We start from the raw sequence: 17,826 nt of genomic DNA, 5'->3' as shown, positions 1-17,826 counted from the left end.
TCATCAGACCAGAGGACATTTCTCCAAAAAGCACAATCTTTGTCCCCATGTGCAGTTGCAAACCATAGTCTGGCTTTTTTATGGCGGTATTGGAGCAGTGGCTTCTTCCTTGCTGAGCGGCCTTTCAGGTTATGTTGATATAGGACTCGTTTTACTGTGGATATTGATACTTTTCTACCTGTTTCCTCCAGCATCTTTGCTGTTAGTCCTTTGCTGTTGTATGCTGTTGTTCTGGGATTGATTTGCACTTTTCGCACCAAAGTATTTTCATCCCTAGGAGACAGAACACATCTCCTTCCTGAGCGGTATGACGGCTGCGTGGTCCCACGGTATTTATACTTGCGTAATATTGTTTGTACAGATGAACATGGTACCTTCAGGCGTTTGGAAAGTACTCCCAAGGATGAACCAGACCTGTGGAGGTCTACACATTTTTTTCTGATGTCTTGGCTGATTTCTTTTGATTTTCCCATGATATCAAGCAAAGAGGCACTGAGTTTGAAGGTCAGCCTTGAAATACATCCACAGGTACACCTCCAATTGACTCAAATGATCAGAAGCTTCTAAAGCCATGACATCATTTTCTGGAATTTTCCAATCTGTTTAAAAGCACAGTCAACTTATTGTATATACACGTCTGACCCACTGGAATTGTGATACAGTGAATTATATGTGAAATAATCTGTCCGTAAACAATTGTTGGAAAAATTACTTGTGTCATGCATACAGTAGATGTCCTAACTGACTTGCCAAAACTATAGTATGTTAACAAGATCTTTGTGGAGTTGTTGAAAAATGAGTTTTAATAACTCCAACCTAAGTGTATGTAAACTTAGAAATGTCCTTGTTTTTGAAAGAAAGCAGTTTTTTGTCCATTAAAATTGATCACAAATACAGTGTAGACATTGTTAGTATTGTAAATGACTATTGTAGCTGATTTTTTAAAATGGAATATCTACATAGGCATACAGAGACCCATTATTAGCAACCATCATTCCTATGTTCCAATGGCACGTTGTGTTAGCCAATCCAAGTTTATAATTTTAAAAGTCTAATTGATCATTTGGAAACCCTTTTGCAATTACGTTAGCACAGCTGAAAACTGTTGCCCTGATTAAAGAAGCAATAAAACTGGCCTTCTTTATTCTAGTTGAGTATATGGAGCATCAGCATTTGTGGGTCGATTACAGGCTCAAAATGACCAGAAACAAAGAGCTTTCTTCTGAAACTCATCAGTCTATTCTTCATTAAATAGTACCCACAAAACACCAGTCTCAATGTCAAGAGTGAAGAGGTGACTCTGGGATGCAGGCCTTTCGGGTAGAGTTGCAAAGAAAAGCCATGTCTCAGACTGGCAATAAAAATAAAATATTATAATTTGCAAAAGAACACAGACACTGAACAGAGGAACTCTGCCTAGAAGGCCAGCATCCCGGATTCTCCTCTTCACTGTTGACATTGAGACTGGTGTTTTGCGGGTACAATTTGATGAAGCTGCCAGTTGAGGACTTGTGAGGTGTCTGTTTCTCAAACTAGACACTCTAATGTACTTGTCCTCTTGCTCTGTACTGCACCGGGGCCTCCCACTCCTCTTTCTATTCTGGTTAGGGCCAGTTTGCGCTGTTCTGTGAAGGGAGTTGTACACAGCATTGTACAAAATCTTCAGTTTCTTGGCAGTTTCACGCATGGAATAGCCTTCATTTCTCAGAACAAGAATAGACTGACGAGTCTGGGCATTCTCCAGGCATGGTTGGATCAGAGTGGTGTAGATTTCGACAAGATCATCAGCGGGAAGGCCGTTTCTTGCCATCACAGTCAGGAAATGGAGATAACGTGAAGCCTCTTTCACTGTCTGGTCAGTATGTTGTTCCCCAATGAGTTGGTTGTCCTATTGGAAGCCTTGTTATTTTGTGTTTTTCCAACTGGAACAGCCTGTCCACCTATTATTAGTGGAGCTGTTTGGGGAGGGTTTTGGGAGAAGCAGATTCTTAGTTTGACAGACTTCTTTCCATTAAGAAGCATGTGGTTCTCTACTGTCCAATCCTCCAGTTGCTTTTCCTCCTCTTCCGTTGAGGTGTCATTTTCAATGTTGACTAGCCTTAAATCACAGGACAGCCCAATGTCATTGGCGTAGCAGGTGTCCAGTGTATCCTCAAATATGACTCTCTGAGTGGACATGCGAAGCAGGAAGAGGTTTGACGAGACGACCCCACCCTGTGGGACCCCAGATGTTACCTCTGTCCATGAGCTGTAAATTCCATTTGCCATCACCCTCTGTGTTCTCCCTGTTATATAGCTGTGAAGCCAGGTGAGTTGCCTTGGACACAGACCCAGACTGGCCAGATGCAGGAGGAGTTTAGCATGGTTACCACGATCAAAAGCCTTTGACATGTCCGCCAGCAGAACCCAGACCATTATCGGCTGCTTTGAGTCTGTCTCCATAAGCCAGGTGTGTCCGGCTCTGATCAGCGCATTTGTTGTGCTGTGATCAGGCAAGTATGCATACTAGTTTTTGCATTCTTCAAGGGCAAATGGTATGAGCTTCTTGGCAATGAGAATTTCCTGGACTTCACCCAGACAAAATGTCAGAGAGATTGGTCTCCAATCACTTTTCTATCCAGGGCTGGGGACCTTAGGAATGGGGCAGATGTTGACAGTCTTCCACACTGTAGAAACTGAGCCCTATTGTAAGTGAGTGAGGGACCACTGATGATAGATCCTCAGAAAATTCCTTCAGTAACCAGGGGGATACCATCTGGACCCCTTGCTTTCTTTAGACGGAGTCTTGAAAGACCTTGTTTCATTTGTCCAATGTTGCGTAGTTCTCCTTCCCCAACAGGCCTCTGAAGAGGAAAAACAGTGAAGGTTGTATTTCCTAGTTCCTCATCATTTTTCCACACAGTCAATCTGTATTGTCTCTCCAGATGATTTTGAACTACAAAGCACTTTGTTGATGAAGCCCCACACTTTTTGGGGGTTCTTATTTTTGAGGGCTTGAATTTCATTTGCGTAATAGTTTTTCTTTTCTTTGCCCCTCGGATGAGCTTTTGAACAGCGTTTCTCGTTTTTTTTCAATTTCTCCGTTTTCCCTTTTCTGTCAAATATTTGTTGCATTTTCTTGGTGGCCGTTTTTAGTTGTTCCGTGATCCATGGCTGTTGTTTTTTTCTTTTGTAAGGGCATACAATATTGTCAGTCTTTGTCATGTTTGTCAGTTATTGTCATGTCTTGTCCCTGTGCTCCCCATGCTATTCGTTTCCCTCTGCTGGTCTTGTTTGGTTCTATCCTTCTCTCTCCCCCTCCCTCTCTCACTCTCTCGCTCTCTCTTCTCTCTGTCGTTCCGTTCCTGCTCCCAGCTGTTCCTATTCCCCTAATCATCATTTAGTCTTCCCACACCTGTTCCCGATCCTTTCCCCTGATTAGACTCCCTATTTATTCCTTTGTGATCCGTTCCTGTTCCGTCGGTTCCTTGTATTGTATTCACCATGCTGTGATTGCGTTTCGCCCTGTCCTGTCGTGTTTTTGCCGTGATTGTGTATCACCCTGTCCTGTCGTGTTTTGTGCCTTCATCAGACGCTGCGTGTGAGCAGGTGTCTCAGTCGACTACGGCCTGCGCCTACCCGGCGACCTGCAGTCTGTGGCCGCTTCTCCAGTTGTTTTCCCCTCTACAAATCTAGAGGATGTCAGTTATTCCGTTTTGAACATTATTAAACTCTGTTTCTGTTAAGTCGCTTTTGGGTCCTCTTTTACCTGCATGACAGAAGGAACCGACCAAGGAATGGACCCAGCGACTTCAGACGCTCGTTACACTGCCGTCGAGTTCCAAGGAGCCATGCTCGGCAGACACGAGCAGGAATTGTCTGCTGCTCGCCATGCCGTGGAGAACCTGGCCGCTCAGGTTTCCGACCTCTCTGGACAGTTCCAGAGTCTACGTCTCGTGCCACCTGTTACTCCCTGGCCTGCCGAGCCTCCAGAACCCAGGGTTAATAACCCACCTTGCTACTCCGGGCAGCCCACTGAGTGCCGCTCCTTTCTCACGCAGTGTGAGATTGTGTTCTCTCTCCAACCCCACACATACTCTAGAGAGAGAGCTCGGGTTGCTTACGTCATTTCACTCCTTACTGGCCGGGCTCGAGAATGGGGCACAGCTATCTGGGAGGCAAGGGCTGATTGCTCTAACAGATTCCAGAACTTTAAAGAGGAGATGATTCGGGTTTTTGACCGTTCAGTTTTTGGTGAGGAGGCTTCTAGGGCCCTGGCTTCCTTATGCCAAGGTGAACGGTCCATAACGGATTATTCCATTGAGTTTCGCACTCTTGCTGCCTCTAGTGAGTGGAACGAGCCGGCGCTGCTCGCTCGTTTTCTGGAGGGACTCCACGCAGTGGTTAAGGATGAGATTCTCTCCCGGGAGGTTCCTTCAGATGTGGACTTTGATTGCTCTCGCCATCCGCATAGAACGACGGGTAGATCTTCGTCACCGGGCTCGTGGAAGAGAGCTCGCATCAACGGTGTTTCCCTGCTCCGCATCGCAACCATCTCCCTCCTCTGGCTTTGAGACTGAGCCCATGCAGCTGGGAGGGATTCGCATCTCGAATAAGGAGAGGGAACGGAGGATCACCAACCGCCTGTGCCTCTATTGCGGAGTTGCTGGACATTTTGTTAATTCATGTCCAGTAAGAGGCCAGAGCCCATCAGTAAGCGGAGGGCTACTGGTGAGCGCTACTACTCAGGTCCCTTCATCTAGATCTTGTACTACTATGTCGGTCCATCTACGCTGGACCGGTTCGGGTGCTACATGCAGTGCTTTGATTGACTCTGGGGCTGAGGGTTGTTTCATGGACGAAGCATGGGCTCGGAAACATAACATTCCTTTCAGACCGTTAGACAGGCCTACGCCCATGTTTGCCTTAGATGGTAGTCATCTTCCCAGTATCAAATTTGAGACACTACCTTTAACTCTCACAGTATCTGGTAACCACAGTGAGACTATTTCTTTTTTGATTTTCCGTTCACCGTTTACACCTGTTGTTTTGGGTCATCCCTGGCTTGTATGTCATAATCCTTCTATTAATTGGTCTAGTAATTCTATCCTATCCTGGAACGTTTCTTGTCATGTGAAGTGTTTAATGTCTGCCATCCTCCCATTTCTTCTGTCCCTACTTCTCAGGAGGAACCTGGCGATTTGACAGGAGTGCCGGAGGAATATCATGATCTGCGCACGGTCTTCAGTCGGTCCCGAGCCAACTCCCTTCCTCCTCACCGGTCGTATGATTGTAGTATTGATCTCCTTCCGGGGACCACTCCTCCTCGAGGTAGACTATACTCTCTGTCGGCTCCCGAACGTAAGGCTCTCGAGGATTATTTGTCTGTGTCTCTTGACGCCGGTACCATAGTGCCTTCTTCCTCTCCGGCCGGGGCGGGGTTCTTTTTTGTTAAGAAGAAGGACGGTACTCTGCGCCCCTGCGTGGATTATCGAGGGCTGAATGACATAACGGTTAAGAATCGTTATCCGCTTCCCCTTATGTCATCAGCCTTCGAGATTCTGCAGGGAGCCAGGTGCTTTACTAAGTTGGACCTTCGTAACGCTTACCATCTCGTGCGCATCAGAGAGGGGGACGAGTGGAAAACGGCGTTTAACACTCCGTTAGGGCATTTTGAGTACCGGGTTCTGCCGTTCGGTCTCGCCAATGCGCCAGCTGTTTTTCAGGCATTAGTTAATGATGTTCTGAGAGACATGCTGAACATTTTTGTTTTTGTCTATCTTGACGATATCCTGATTTTTTCTCCGTCACTCGAGATTCATGTTCAGCACGTTCGACGTGTTCTACAGCGCCTTTAGAGAATTGTCTCTACGTAAAGGCTGAGAAGTGCTCTTTTCATGTCTCCTCCGTTACTTTTCTCGGTTCCGTTATTTCCGCTGAAGGCATTCAGATGGATTCCGCTAAGGTCCAAGCTGTCAGTGATTGGCCCGCTCCAAGGTCACGTGTCGAGTTGCAGCGCTTTTTAGGTTTCGCTAATTTCTATCGGCGTTTCATTCGTAATTTCGGTCAAGTTGCTGCCCCTCTCACAGCTCTTACTTCTGTCAAGACGTGTTTTAAGTGGTCCGGTTCCGCCCAGGGAGCTTTTGATCTTCTAAAAGAACGTTTTACGTCCGCTCCTATCCTCGTTACTCCTGACGTCACTAGACAATTCATTGTCGAGGTTGACGCTTCAGAGGTAGGCGTGGGAGCCATTCTATCCCAGCGCCTCCAGTCTGACGATAAGGTTCATCCTTGCGCTTATTTTTCTCATCGCCTGTCGCCATCTGAGCGCAACTATGATGTGGGTAACCGTGAACTGCTCGCCATCCGCTTAGCCCTAGGCGAATGGCGACAGTGGTTGGAGGGGGCGACCGTTCCTTTTGTCGTTTGGACAGACCATAAGAACCTTGAGTACATCCGTTCTGCCAAACGACTTAATGCCCGTCAAGCTCGTTGGGCGTTGTTTTTCGCTCGTTTCGAGTTTGTGATTTCTTACCGTCCGGGTAGCAAGAACACCAAGCCTGATGCCTTATCCCGTCTGTTTAGTTCTTCTGTGGCTTCTACTGATCCCGAGGGGATTCTTCCTTATGGGCGTGTTGTCGGGTTAACAGTCTGGGGAATTGAAAGACAGGTTAAGCAGGCACTCACGCACACTGCGTCGCGCGCGCTTGTCCTAGTAACCTCCTTTTCGTTCCTGTTTCCACTGTCTGGCTGTTCTTCAGTGGGCTCACTCTGCCAAGTTAGCTGGTCATCCCGGTGTTCGAGGCACTCTTGCGTCTATTCGCCAGCGCTTTTGGTGGCCGACTCAGGAGCGTGACACGCGCCGTTTCGTGGCTGCTTGTTCGGACTGCGCGCAGACTAAGTCGGGTAACTCTCCTCCTGCCGGTCGTCTCAGACCGCTCCCATTCCTTCTCGACCATGGTCTCACATTGCCTTAGACTTCATTACCGGTCTGCCTTTGTCCGGGGAAGACTGTGATTCTGACGGTTGTCGATAGGTTCTCTAAGGCGGCACATTTCATTCCCTCGCTAAACTTCCTTCCGCTAAGGAGACGGCACAAATCATTATTGAGAATGTATTCAGAATTCATGGCCTCCCGTTAGACGCCGTTTCAGACAGAGGCCCGCAATTCACGTCACAGTTTTGGAGGGAGTTCTGTCGCTTGATTGGTGCGTCCGTCAGTCTCTCTTCCGGGTTTCATCCCCAGTCTAACGGTCAAGCAGAGAGGGCCAATCAGACGATTGGTCGCATACTACGCAGCCTTTCTTTCAGAAACCCTGCGTCTTGGGCAGAACAGCTCCCCTGGGCAGAATACGCTCACAATTCGCTTCCTTCGTCTGCTACCGGGTTATCTCCGTTTCAGAGTAGTCTGGGTTACCAGCCTCCTCTGTTCTCATCCCAGCTTGCCGAGTCCAGCGTTCCCTCCGCTCAAGCGTTTGTCCAACGTTGTGAGCGCACCTGGAGGAGGGTGAGGTCTGCACTTTGCCGTTACAGGGCACAGACGGTGAGAGCCGCCAATAAACGCAGGATTAAGAGTCCAAGGTATTGTTGCGGCCAGAGAGTGTGGCTTTCCACTCGCAACCTTCCTCTTACGACAGCTTCTCGTAAGTTGACTCCGGTTCATTGGTCCGTTCCGTGTCTCCCAGGTCGTCAATCCTGTCGCTGTGCGACTGCTTCTTCCGCGACATCTTCGTCGCGTCCATCCTGTCTTCCATGTCTCCTGTGTTAAGCCCTTTCTTCGCACCCCCGTTCGTCTTCCCTCCCCCCCCCGTCCTTGTCGAGAGCGCACCTATTTACAAGGTACATAAGATTATGGACATGCGCTCTCGGGACGGGGTCACCAATACCTAGTGGATTGGGAGGGTTACGGTCCTGAGGAGAGGAGTTGGGTTCCGTCTCGGGACGTGCTGGACCGTTCGCTCATCGATGATTTCCTCCGTTGCCGCCAGGATTCCTCCTCGAGTGCGCCAGGAGGCGCTCGGTGAGTGGGGGGTACGTCATGTTTGTCATTTATTGTCATGTCTTGTCCCTGTGCTCCCCATGCTATTCGTTTCCCTCTGCTGGTCTTGTTTGGTTCTATCCTTCTCCCTCTCTCCCCTCCCTCTCTCACTCTCTCGCTCTCTCTTCTCTCTGTCGTTCCGTTCCTGCTCCCAGCTGTTCCTATTCCCCTAATCATCATTTAGTCTTCCCACACCTGTTCCCGATCCTTTCCCCTGATTAGACTCCCTATTTATTCCTTTGTGATCCGTTCCTGTTCCGTCGGTTCCTTGTATTGTATTCACCATGCTGTGATTGCGTTTCGCCCTGTCCTGTCGTGTTTTTTGCCGTGATTGTGTATCACCCTGTCCTGTCGTGTTTTGTGCCTTCATCAGACGCTGCGTGTGAGCAGGTGTCTCAGTCGACTACGGCCTGCGCCTACCCGATTAAACTCTGTTTCTGTTAAGTCGCTTTTGGGTCCTCTTTTACCTGCATGACAGTCTTACAGGAAACCCCACACACATTCATATACACTAAATACGCACATATGCACACACTTTTGCACTCATCATTTGCTGCTGCTACTCTGTTCTTTATATTACACTTATTATTATCTAACCTGATGCCTAGTCACTTTACTCTGCCTTCATGTACATATCTACCTCTAATATCTCGTACCTCTGCACTGGTACTCCCTGTATATAGCTCCACATTGATCTGGTACTGGTACTCCCTGTATATAGCTCCACATTGATCTGGTACTGGTACTCCCTGTATATAGCTCCACATTGATCTGGTACTGGTACTCCCTGTATATAGCTCCACATTGATCTGGTACTGGTACTCCCTGTATATAGCTCCACATTGATCTGGTACTGGTACTCCCTGTATATAGCTCCACATTGATCTGGTACTGGTACTCCCTGTATATAGCTCCACATTGATCTGGTACTGGTACTCCCTGTATATAGCTCCACATTGATCTGGTACTGGTACTCCCTGTATATAGCTCCACATTGATCTGGTACTGGTACTCCCTGTATATAGCTCCACATTGATCTGGTACTGGTACTCCCTGTATATAGCTCCACATTGATCTGGTACTGGTACTCCCTGTATATAGTAGCACATTGATCTGGTACTGGTACTCCCTGTATATAGTAGCACATTGATCTGGTACTGGTACTCCCTGTATATAGCTCCACATTGATCTGGTACTGGTACTCCCTGTATATAGTAGCACATTGATCTGGCACTGGTACTCCCTGTATATAGCTCCACATTGATCTGGTACTGGTACTCCCTGTATATAGCTCCACATTGATCTGGTACTGGTACTCCCTGTATACAGCTCCATTCTTGTGTATTTTATTTTATTCCTCTTGTGTTACTATTTTATACTATGTTAGGAAGGCAAGCATTTCACGATAAAGTCTACACCAGTTGTATTTGGCACGTGACAAATAAATTGTATTTGATCCTTCTGTCTTTCCTCTGATACTGTGGAATATATTATGATAATTCACATTCTCAGTGGTACCACAATTTCCCTGACACATGTAAAGCTGAGGCAAATGGAAGAGATGTGAAATTACCCAAGACATCCCTCAATAAATTGTGGTTTCATATTGATACTCAGCTTTGACTTTGGTTACATACCGTATTACATTGTTGAGCAACAGATACATATTATGTACTATAGTAACCATATCCAATAGGCGTGGCTCATTTAAATTCTCTTGAAATCTATGGACTGTAAGTCCATGTCACAGCATCGGAGAAGCTACAACACTCAGTAACAACAAATAAAACACCTAAATAACAACTACTGTATTGGCCGAGTACCATCTCACAACGCCGTTGGGCTGAATTCAGAAACCTAAAAGAGTTTGTATGTGTGCATATATTTTAGCAACAAGAAATAATAATCACATGCCATAGAGACACAATAAGTCATTCATATTTGAGAGGATTGACAACAACAGACATCCAGTCAGTCGAACAGCAATGGTGATTTTTAAGGCCATGGACTCTATTGAGAGCCACAGCACAATTGAGGCTAGGGCTGGCTTTGAGTCCTCTAAGCAGCTAGGTTAATCCACAGCAGAGAATGGGGAGTTGAACACACCGGCAGAAGAGATCAGCGGAGGTGGAGGGAGGGAGAGGGAAAACGCTGAGGGACACATAAATGCCTAGATGAGGAGGTGAGGTGGAAAGTTGAGGCCGGATGTAGCGTTTTAATACCGTTCTCCCTAGTTGGCTCTTTGCGAAGCCTGTAGACAGCTCACGCTGTGAGATCACTTTGACTGTTGTTCTAAATTGCCCTCCTACCTCGTCTCTGAGCTACTCAGGTTGCTATGGTATACATATAGTCAAGCTGCATATAGGTGTTGGTTCAACATTAGCTAGCTTGCAGAATCGGTGGCCAGTCTATAGGCATTAGAATGAGATAGCATAGGGCAAGAGTCCCATTGAACTTCTGATTAGCTAGGAGGGTTTCAAAAGGCTCCAATCTCCCATGCCACGGTGAGATTGTGCTCACAGTGTCACTAGCCATCTCTACAAAGGGCAAATGAAGAGATAGAGTAAGAGAAAAACTCAAAGGGAACACATCAAGCCTCCATTGTGTGACTTGTTTTTTCTCCCCTTTTCATTCCCTGGGGTTATTTGGAATAAAAGGCTGATATCTTTGATGTGGTAGGGAGAGATGCAGGAGGGTGGTGAACTGGACACATTAACGAAGAGAAGGGACCCAGGGGTCCAGACACTCAGGTTTAAATTCCATTTATAGCAGGATAGACTGTGTGACTGCGTCCCAAATTATAGCCAATTCCCTTAGTAGTGCACTACTTTTGACCAGAGTATTATGGGTAAGCCCTAAATCGGGAATATGGTGCCATTAAATTGCACATTTTGGGATGCAGCCAGTGTATGAGAAGACGATGTGAGTAAGCTCTGGCCAGGCGAAGTAGTAGAGGAGTCAGTGGAGCTTGCAGTCTCATCCTCGGTAAAAGCTCAAAGCTATGGTGATGTAGAAGCCGACTCCACCGCAATGACTATGCTTTGACACACACACACACACACACACACACACACACACACACACACACACACACACACACACACACACACACACACACACACACACACACACACACACACACACACACACACACACACACACACACACACACACACACACACACACACACACACACACACACACACACACACACACACACACACACACACACACACACACAAAGGCACCAATACGCACGCGCACACACACACACACATTGGCGCTTATACGCATGCACACACACGCACACACACGCTCCAGTGAACCCTCATTAACTTCACTGAACCATACCTAATGATTTCAAAAGCACATTCGTACATAACAGGTGATTTTGCAGAGGTGCTGCAATTTACTGAAACAGGTGATTTTGCAGAGGTGCTGCAATTTACTGAAACCTCGACTCTGTGATTTGTCACTGTACTTTGAGTTCTATTATTTCAGAGATGCGTGTTTTTCGTAATCATAGATGGATGGCTATAGTATTTGTTCCAAATGCCCTTTAATCATCTTTAAATATCGTGGACAGTAAGTGTCATAACCACAGGAGGATGACGGCACCTTAATAGAGGAGGTCGGGCTTGTGGTAATGGCTGGAGTGGAATCAGCGGAATGGTATCAAATACATCAAACACATGGTTCTCCGCTCAGCAGCCTCTACTGGTCATAACATAAAATGCATTGACACGTCATTCATATTAGATTATATGTCATTTGTTGTCAAAGTCTATGCACTTGGCATGCCAATTTCAATGTACAGGGTATTTTATTGCAATGACAAACAAGGTGACCCTAACTCTTCTTCAATAACACTAAATATATCTTTCAGAAAAGTGTCAGAATGACTAGAATGGGATTCACAAGGTAATATACTTCTATATGATATAATATATGATGTAACATGAGGCAATCTCTCTTCCTTAACTTCAATGCAGGTGCGTCTGGTGGTGGAGTTGTTGTGGCCTCTCTTCCTGTTCTTAATCCTCGTCAGGGTGAGATCAACCAATCAACCCATTTATCAGGGCGGATGTAAGTAGAACAGTCCCACTTTAAGCAAATGACAACTTAGAAAGGCTTTACATGTGAACTCAGCAAAAAAAGAAACGTTCTCTCACTGTCAACTGCGTTTATTTTCAGAAGACTTTGTAAATATTTGTATGAACACAACAAGATTCAACAACTGAGACAAAAACGGAACAAGCTTCACAGACATGAGACTAACAGAAATGGAATAATGTGTACCTGAACAAAGGGGGGTAAACATCAACAGTTACAGTCAGTATCTGGTGTGGCCAACAGCTGCATTAAGTACTGCAGTGCATCTCCTCCTCATGGACTGCACCAGACTTGCCAGTTCTTGCTGTGAGATGTTACCCCACTATTCCACCAAGGCACCTGCAAGTTCCTAAACATTTCTGGGGGGAATGGCCCTAATCCTCACCCTCCGATCCAACAGATCCCAGATGTGCTCAATGGGATTGAGATCCGGGCTCTTCGCTGGCCGTGGCAGAACACTGACATTCCTGTCTTGCAGGAAATCACGCACAGAACAAGCAGTATGGCTGGTGGCATTGTCATGCTGGAGCATCATGTCAGGATGAGCCTGCAGGAAGGGTACCACATGAGGGAGGAAGATGTCTTCCCCTTGTTGCCATCCTGTACCTGTCCCACAGGTGTGATGTTCGGATGTACCGATCCTGTGCAGGTGTTGTTACATGTGGTCTGCCACTGCGAGGACGATCAGCTGTCCGTCCTGTCTCCCTGTAGTGCTGTCTTAGGCGTTTCACAGTACGGACATTGCAATTTATTTCCCTGGCCACATCTGCAGTCCTCATGCCTCCTTGCAGCATGCCTAAGGCACGTGAGCAGGGATGAGCAGGGACCCTGGGCATCTTTCTATTGGTGTTTTTCAGAGTCAGTAGAAAGGCTGCTTTAGTGTCCTAAGTTTTCATAACTGTGACCTTAATTGCCTACCATATGTAAGCTGTTAGTGTCTTTAAGACCGTTCCACAGGTGCATGTTCATTAATTGTTTATGGTTTATTGAACAAGCATGGGAAACCATGTTTAAACCCTTTACAATGAAGATCTGTGAAGTTATTTGGATTTTTACGAATTATCTTTGAAAGACAGGGTCCTGAAAAAGGGACGTTTCTTTTTTTGCTGAGTTTATAAAGTATTTCCAAAATATAGATGCTTCGAAAATTGTCTATAAACTCACAAATCTTTATACTCTAAAGCCCCCAAACTCAACAGGCGTACCGTGGGCCGGATCTGGACCCAGAACGTGGTCAATATGGACCGAGGGTCCCGATTTTGTAACGTTCTGACCATAGTTCTGTTATTTTATTATTTATTTTAGTATGGTCAGGGCGTGAGTTGAGGTGGGCAGTCTATGTTTGTCTTTCTATGTTGGTTTTTGTGTTCAGCCTAGTATGGTTCTCAATCAGAGGCAGGTGTCGTGAGTTGTCTCTGATTGAGAACCATACTTACAGTGGGGCAAAAAAGTAGTTAGTCAGCCACCAATTGTGCAAGTTCTCCCACTTAAAAAGATGAGAGAGGCCTGTAATTTTCATCATAGGTACACTTCAACTATGACAGACAACATGAGGGAAAAAATAGAGAAAATCACATTGTAGGATGTTTTATGAATTTATTTGCAAATTATGGTGGAAAATAAGTATTTGGTCACCTACAAACAAGCAAGAGTTATGGCTCTCACAGACCTGTAAGAGGCTCCTCTGTCCTCCACTCGTTACCTGTATTAATGGCACCTGTTTGAACTTGTTATCAGTATAAAAGACACCTGTCCACAACCTCAAACAGTCACACTCCAAACTCCACTATGGCCAAGACCAAAGAGCTGTCAAAGGACACCAGAAACAAAATTGTAGACCTGCACCAGGCTGGGAAGACTGAATCTGCAATCAACTGTGGGAGCAATTATTAGGAAATGGAAGACATACAAGACCAGGACAGAGGAGGAGCCTCTTACAGGTCTGTGAGAGCCACAAATCTTGCTTGTTTGTAGGTGACCAAATACCTTTTTTCCACCATAATTTGCAAATAAATTCATTACAAATCCTACAATGTGATTTTCTGGATTTTTTCTATGATGAAAATTACAGGCCTCTCTCATCTTTTTAAGTGGGAGAACTTGCACACTTGGTGGCTGACTAAATACTTTTTTGCCCCACTGAAGCTAGCCTGGGTTACACTGTTGGTTTTTGGGTGTTTGTTTCCGTGTGAGTGTTTGTCGCCACAAGGTACTGTTTCGGTTTTCGTCTTCATCACATCGTTTATTGTTTTGTATTTCAATGTTCAGTTAGTTTTAATAAATCGTCATGAACACTTACCACGCTGCATCTTGGTCCGATCCTTACCCCTCTTCAGACGAACCCCTGCTATCATATGAACACACATAAGACATGGCAAAATGTGTAGAATTTCAGGAAATTAGCATTAAAACAGCAAAATATTCTCTCTGCCAACAAGAAGGGTGTGAACTGTTTGGGGTCACATGGGTTGTGGGGAGGAGGTTTGTTAATACGCTGATAAATTATGATATCCATTCAAACCTTTGCTACCTAGGATGTTTGTGTGACTGGACCTTCTCAAATAGTACACCTGCTATAAAGGGTGCATAAAGGGTGACATACTAGCTCCCTTTGTATGCCAAAATGGGAAATAATTCACTGTGACATAGTCCCCCAAAAATGTCATCCAATGCACTCCAATCACAACATTTCTAATCATGAAATGCAAACTTGTCATTTCCTTTCTGCATCTTCTTCTGTAACTTGGTCACCTGAAAAAAGAAGCAATGTCACCATGGACCAGCAAATGTCCTACTGTCCACCGTGACACACACTGTTCAGTATCAATCCCCTTACAAACTCTCATTAGTATGATGTACATTTTAGGACACCGCTACTCCCTAGATACATACAGTGCATTCGGAAATTATTCAGACCCCTTGACTTTTCCCACATTCCGTTACGTTACAGCCTCCTTCTAAAATATATTAAATCCACATTGTTGCTCATCAATCTACACAGAATACTCCATAACGACAAAGCAAAAACAGTTGTTTATAAATGTTTGCTAATTTATACAAATAAATATACAGAAATACCTTATTTACATAAGTATTCAGACCCTTTGCTATGAGACTTGAAATTGAGCTCAGGTGCATCCTGTTTCTAAAACTTGATTGGAGCCCACCTCTGGTAAATTCAATTGATTGGACATTATTTGAAAAGGCACAATACTGTCTATATAAGGTCCCACAGTTGACAGTGCATGTCAGAGAAAAAAACAAGCCATGAGGTCGAAGGAATTGTCTGTAGAGCTCCGAGACAGGATTGTGTCGAGGCACAGATCTGGGGAAGTGTACCAAAGCATTTATGCAGAGTTGAATGTCCCCACATTCGCTTCCTCCTAAATGGAAGAAGTTTGGAACCACCAAGGCTCTTCCTAGAGCTGGCCACCTGGCCAAACCAAGCAATTGGGGGAAAAGGGTCAGGGAGGCGACCAAGAACTCGATGGACACTCTGACAGAGCTTCAAAGTTCCTCTGTGGAGATGGTAGAACCTTACAGAAGGACAACCGTCTCTGCAGCACTCCACCAATCAGGCCTTTATGGTAGAGTGGCTAGACGTAAACCACTTGTCAGTAAAAGGCACATGACAACCAGCTTGGAGTTTGCTAAAATCCACCTAAAGGACTCTCAGACCATGAGAAGCAAGATTCTCCGGGCTAATGAAACCAAGAATGAACTCTTTGTCCTGAATAGCAAGCGTCACTTCTTCCTGGCACCATACCTACGGTCAAACATGGTGGTGTCAGCATCATGCTGTGGGGATATTTTTCAGCGGCAGGGACTGGGAGACTAGTCAGGATCGAGGGAAAGATGAACAGAAGAAAGTACAGAGAGATCCTTGATGAAAACCTGCTCCAGAGTGCTCAGGATCTCAGACTGGGGAGAAGGTTCACCTTCTAACAGGACAATGACCCTAAGACCTGAAAATAGCTGCGCAGCAACACCCCCATCCAATCTGACAGAGCTTGAGAGTAGCTTCAGAGAAGATTGGGAGAAACTCAAATACCGCAAATACCGGTGTGCCAAGCTTGTACCCAAGAAATCTCTAGGCTGTAATTGCTGCCAAAGGTCTTCAACAAAGTACTGAGTAAAGGGTCTGAATACTTATGTAAATGTGATATAAAAAAAACTGTTTTTTTGCATAGTGATTATGGGGTATTGTGTGTAGATTGATGAGGAGAAAAATAATTTAATCCATTTTAGAAGAAGGCTGTAACGAATCAAAATGTGAAGGGGTCTGCATCCTTTCCAAATGCACTGTAAGTAGGGACATTTAGCATGGTGAGTAGGGATGTCCTAAAATGTATACCAAACTGGTTATGAGTTCTCCAATGAAATGTCAAATTCAACTATCAATGTGGCCAAGTGCCTATTTAAGATGACTGCTGAGCCAGCTGATGGGTTAGGTGGTCATCAGCTGACCATATTAAGATGGCTAAGACAGAACACACAGACACACACCAATCAATTCACTAAATGGAAGCCGGCATCTGAGGACATTCCAGACAATTTGGGTGGATAAATTAAGATGGTCTTTACCAATGAAAAAAATGGTCAGGTCCGCAATGCAATAGCAGCTGGGTCTCGTCTACTTTGTTCCTTAACTTCCATCGAAACAAAAACAATTAGGGAGCGGAAGGTCTCACTTCCTCTTCTATCTCTGACTGCAGTATGTATCTTTGAAGGAAAGTGGAGGATGAGGACTTTTTGGTGGTCATGTATGAAAGGAAATTATCTTTCTGGTTCCAGGTCATTATCCAAATAACGCCATGCCGTCCTCCGGCTTGCTGCCTTGGCTTCAAGGCATGATGTGTAACATAGGCAACCCCTGTGTAAACCATCCCACGCCAGGAGAAGCACCAGGACAAGTCAACAACTTCAACAATTCCATGTATGTAGAAGGGCAACCATTTCAACCAATTTCCATACAGTGACAATTTCCAAATGTACTTCAATATGTCCTAGTTTGACTTACATTATTTCACCTTGATAATGGTAAGTTGTGATGCTCATTTGGCCATTGATATTGTTTGAGGATGTGAGTTATAACATATGTGAAAAATGTTATAGCTATGTTTATTTAGCCATGAAGTTTGTTTGTTTGTTTATTTAAGATTTTTCTTGAATAATGTTACTTTTCTCAACCTTCCTCTGTCTAACCAGAATTGCTGGGATGTTGATCGAGCTGCAGTCACTTCTGGCAAACAGATCCATCCTAACCAAGTTCCAGAGGCTTTCAGAGGATGTGGACCATTGGGCTTTGATTATACAGACATCTTACCCTGCAAACGGTACAGTATTTCAACATTTCAACTCAAATTGTTCAAACTGTTTTTTAGGGCCCTGGAAAATCACGAGCCCTTTGGAGTGGTGGTCTACTTTGGCACACAAACTCCACCGATCCAGTACCCACTGTTCAAAACTAAGTCTTAAACCAAACCCTGAAAATCTCATGAATAATAAAGCTTTTACAGCTTGTCCAATTACTGGTTCAGCAGTAATTTGAACAGTATAATACATTACCAGACTGACAATCACTTCGCCATGGATTTGACCAAGGTCCTCCATCAACGAGAGTAGCCTATTCACAATTTTGTTATTCTCCAACATCCCTTGAAAAACGATGACAACTGATTATTTATGATCCAATT

General features: G+C 45.2%; 1 protein-coding gene across 1 annotated transcript in view; it reads left to right on the top strand.

The window, feature by feature from the left end:
• Window positions 1–17,826, top strand: part of LOC124014229 (phospholipid-transporting ATPase ABCA1-like) — a 290,281-nt gene that overhangs the window by 26,220 nt on the left and 246,235 nt on the right. The window contains exons 3-5 of the mRNA XM_046329029.1: window positions 12,010–12,103; window positions 16,925–17,066; window positions 17,339–17,466. Coding sequence (XP_046184985.1) covers window positions 12,010–12,103; window positions 16,925–17,066; window positions 17,339–17,466 — 364 coding nt within the window. The remainder of the gene's footprint in view (window positions 1–12,009; window positions 12,104–16,924; window positions 17,067–17,338; window positions 17,467–17,826) is intronic.

The sequence above is a fragment of the Oncorhynchus gorbuscha genome, linkage group LG25 (assembly GCF_021184085.1).
Source record: "Oncorhynchus gorbuscha isolate QuinsamMale2020 ecotype Even-year linkage group LG25, OgorEven_v1.0, whole genome shotgun sequence".
NCBI lineage: Eukaryota > Metazoa > Chordata > Actinopteri > Salmoniformes > Salmonidae > Oncorhynchus > Oncorhynchus gorbuscha.
This window is presented reverse-complemented; position numbering and strand designations above follow the sequence as displayed.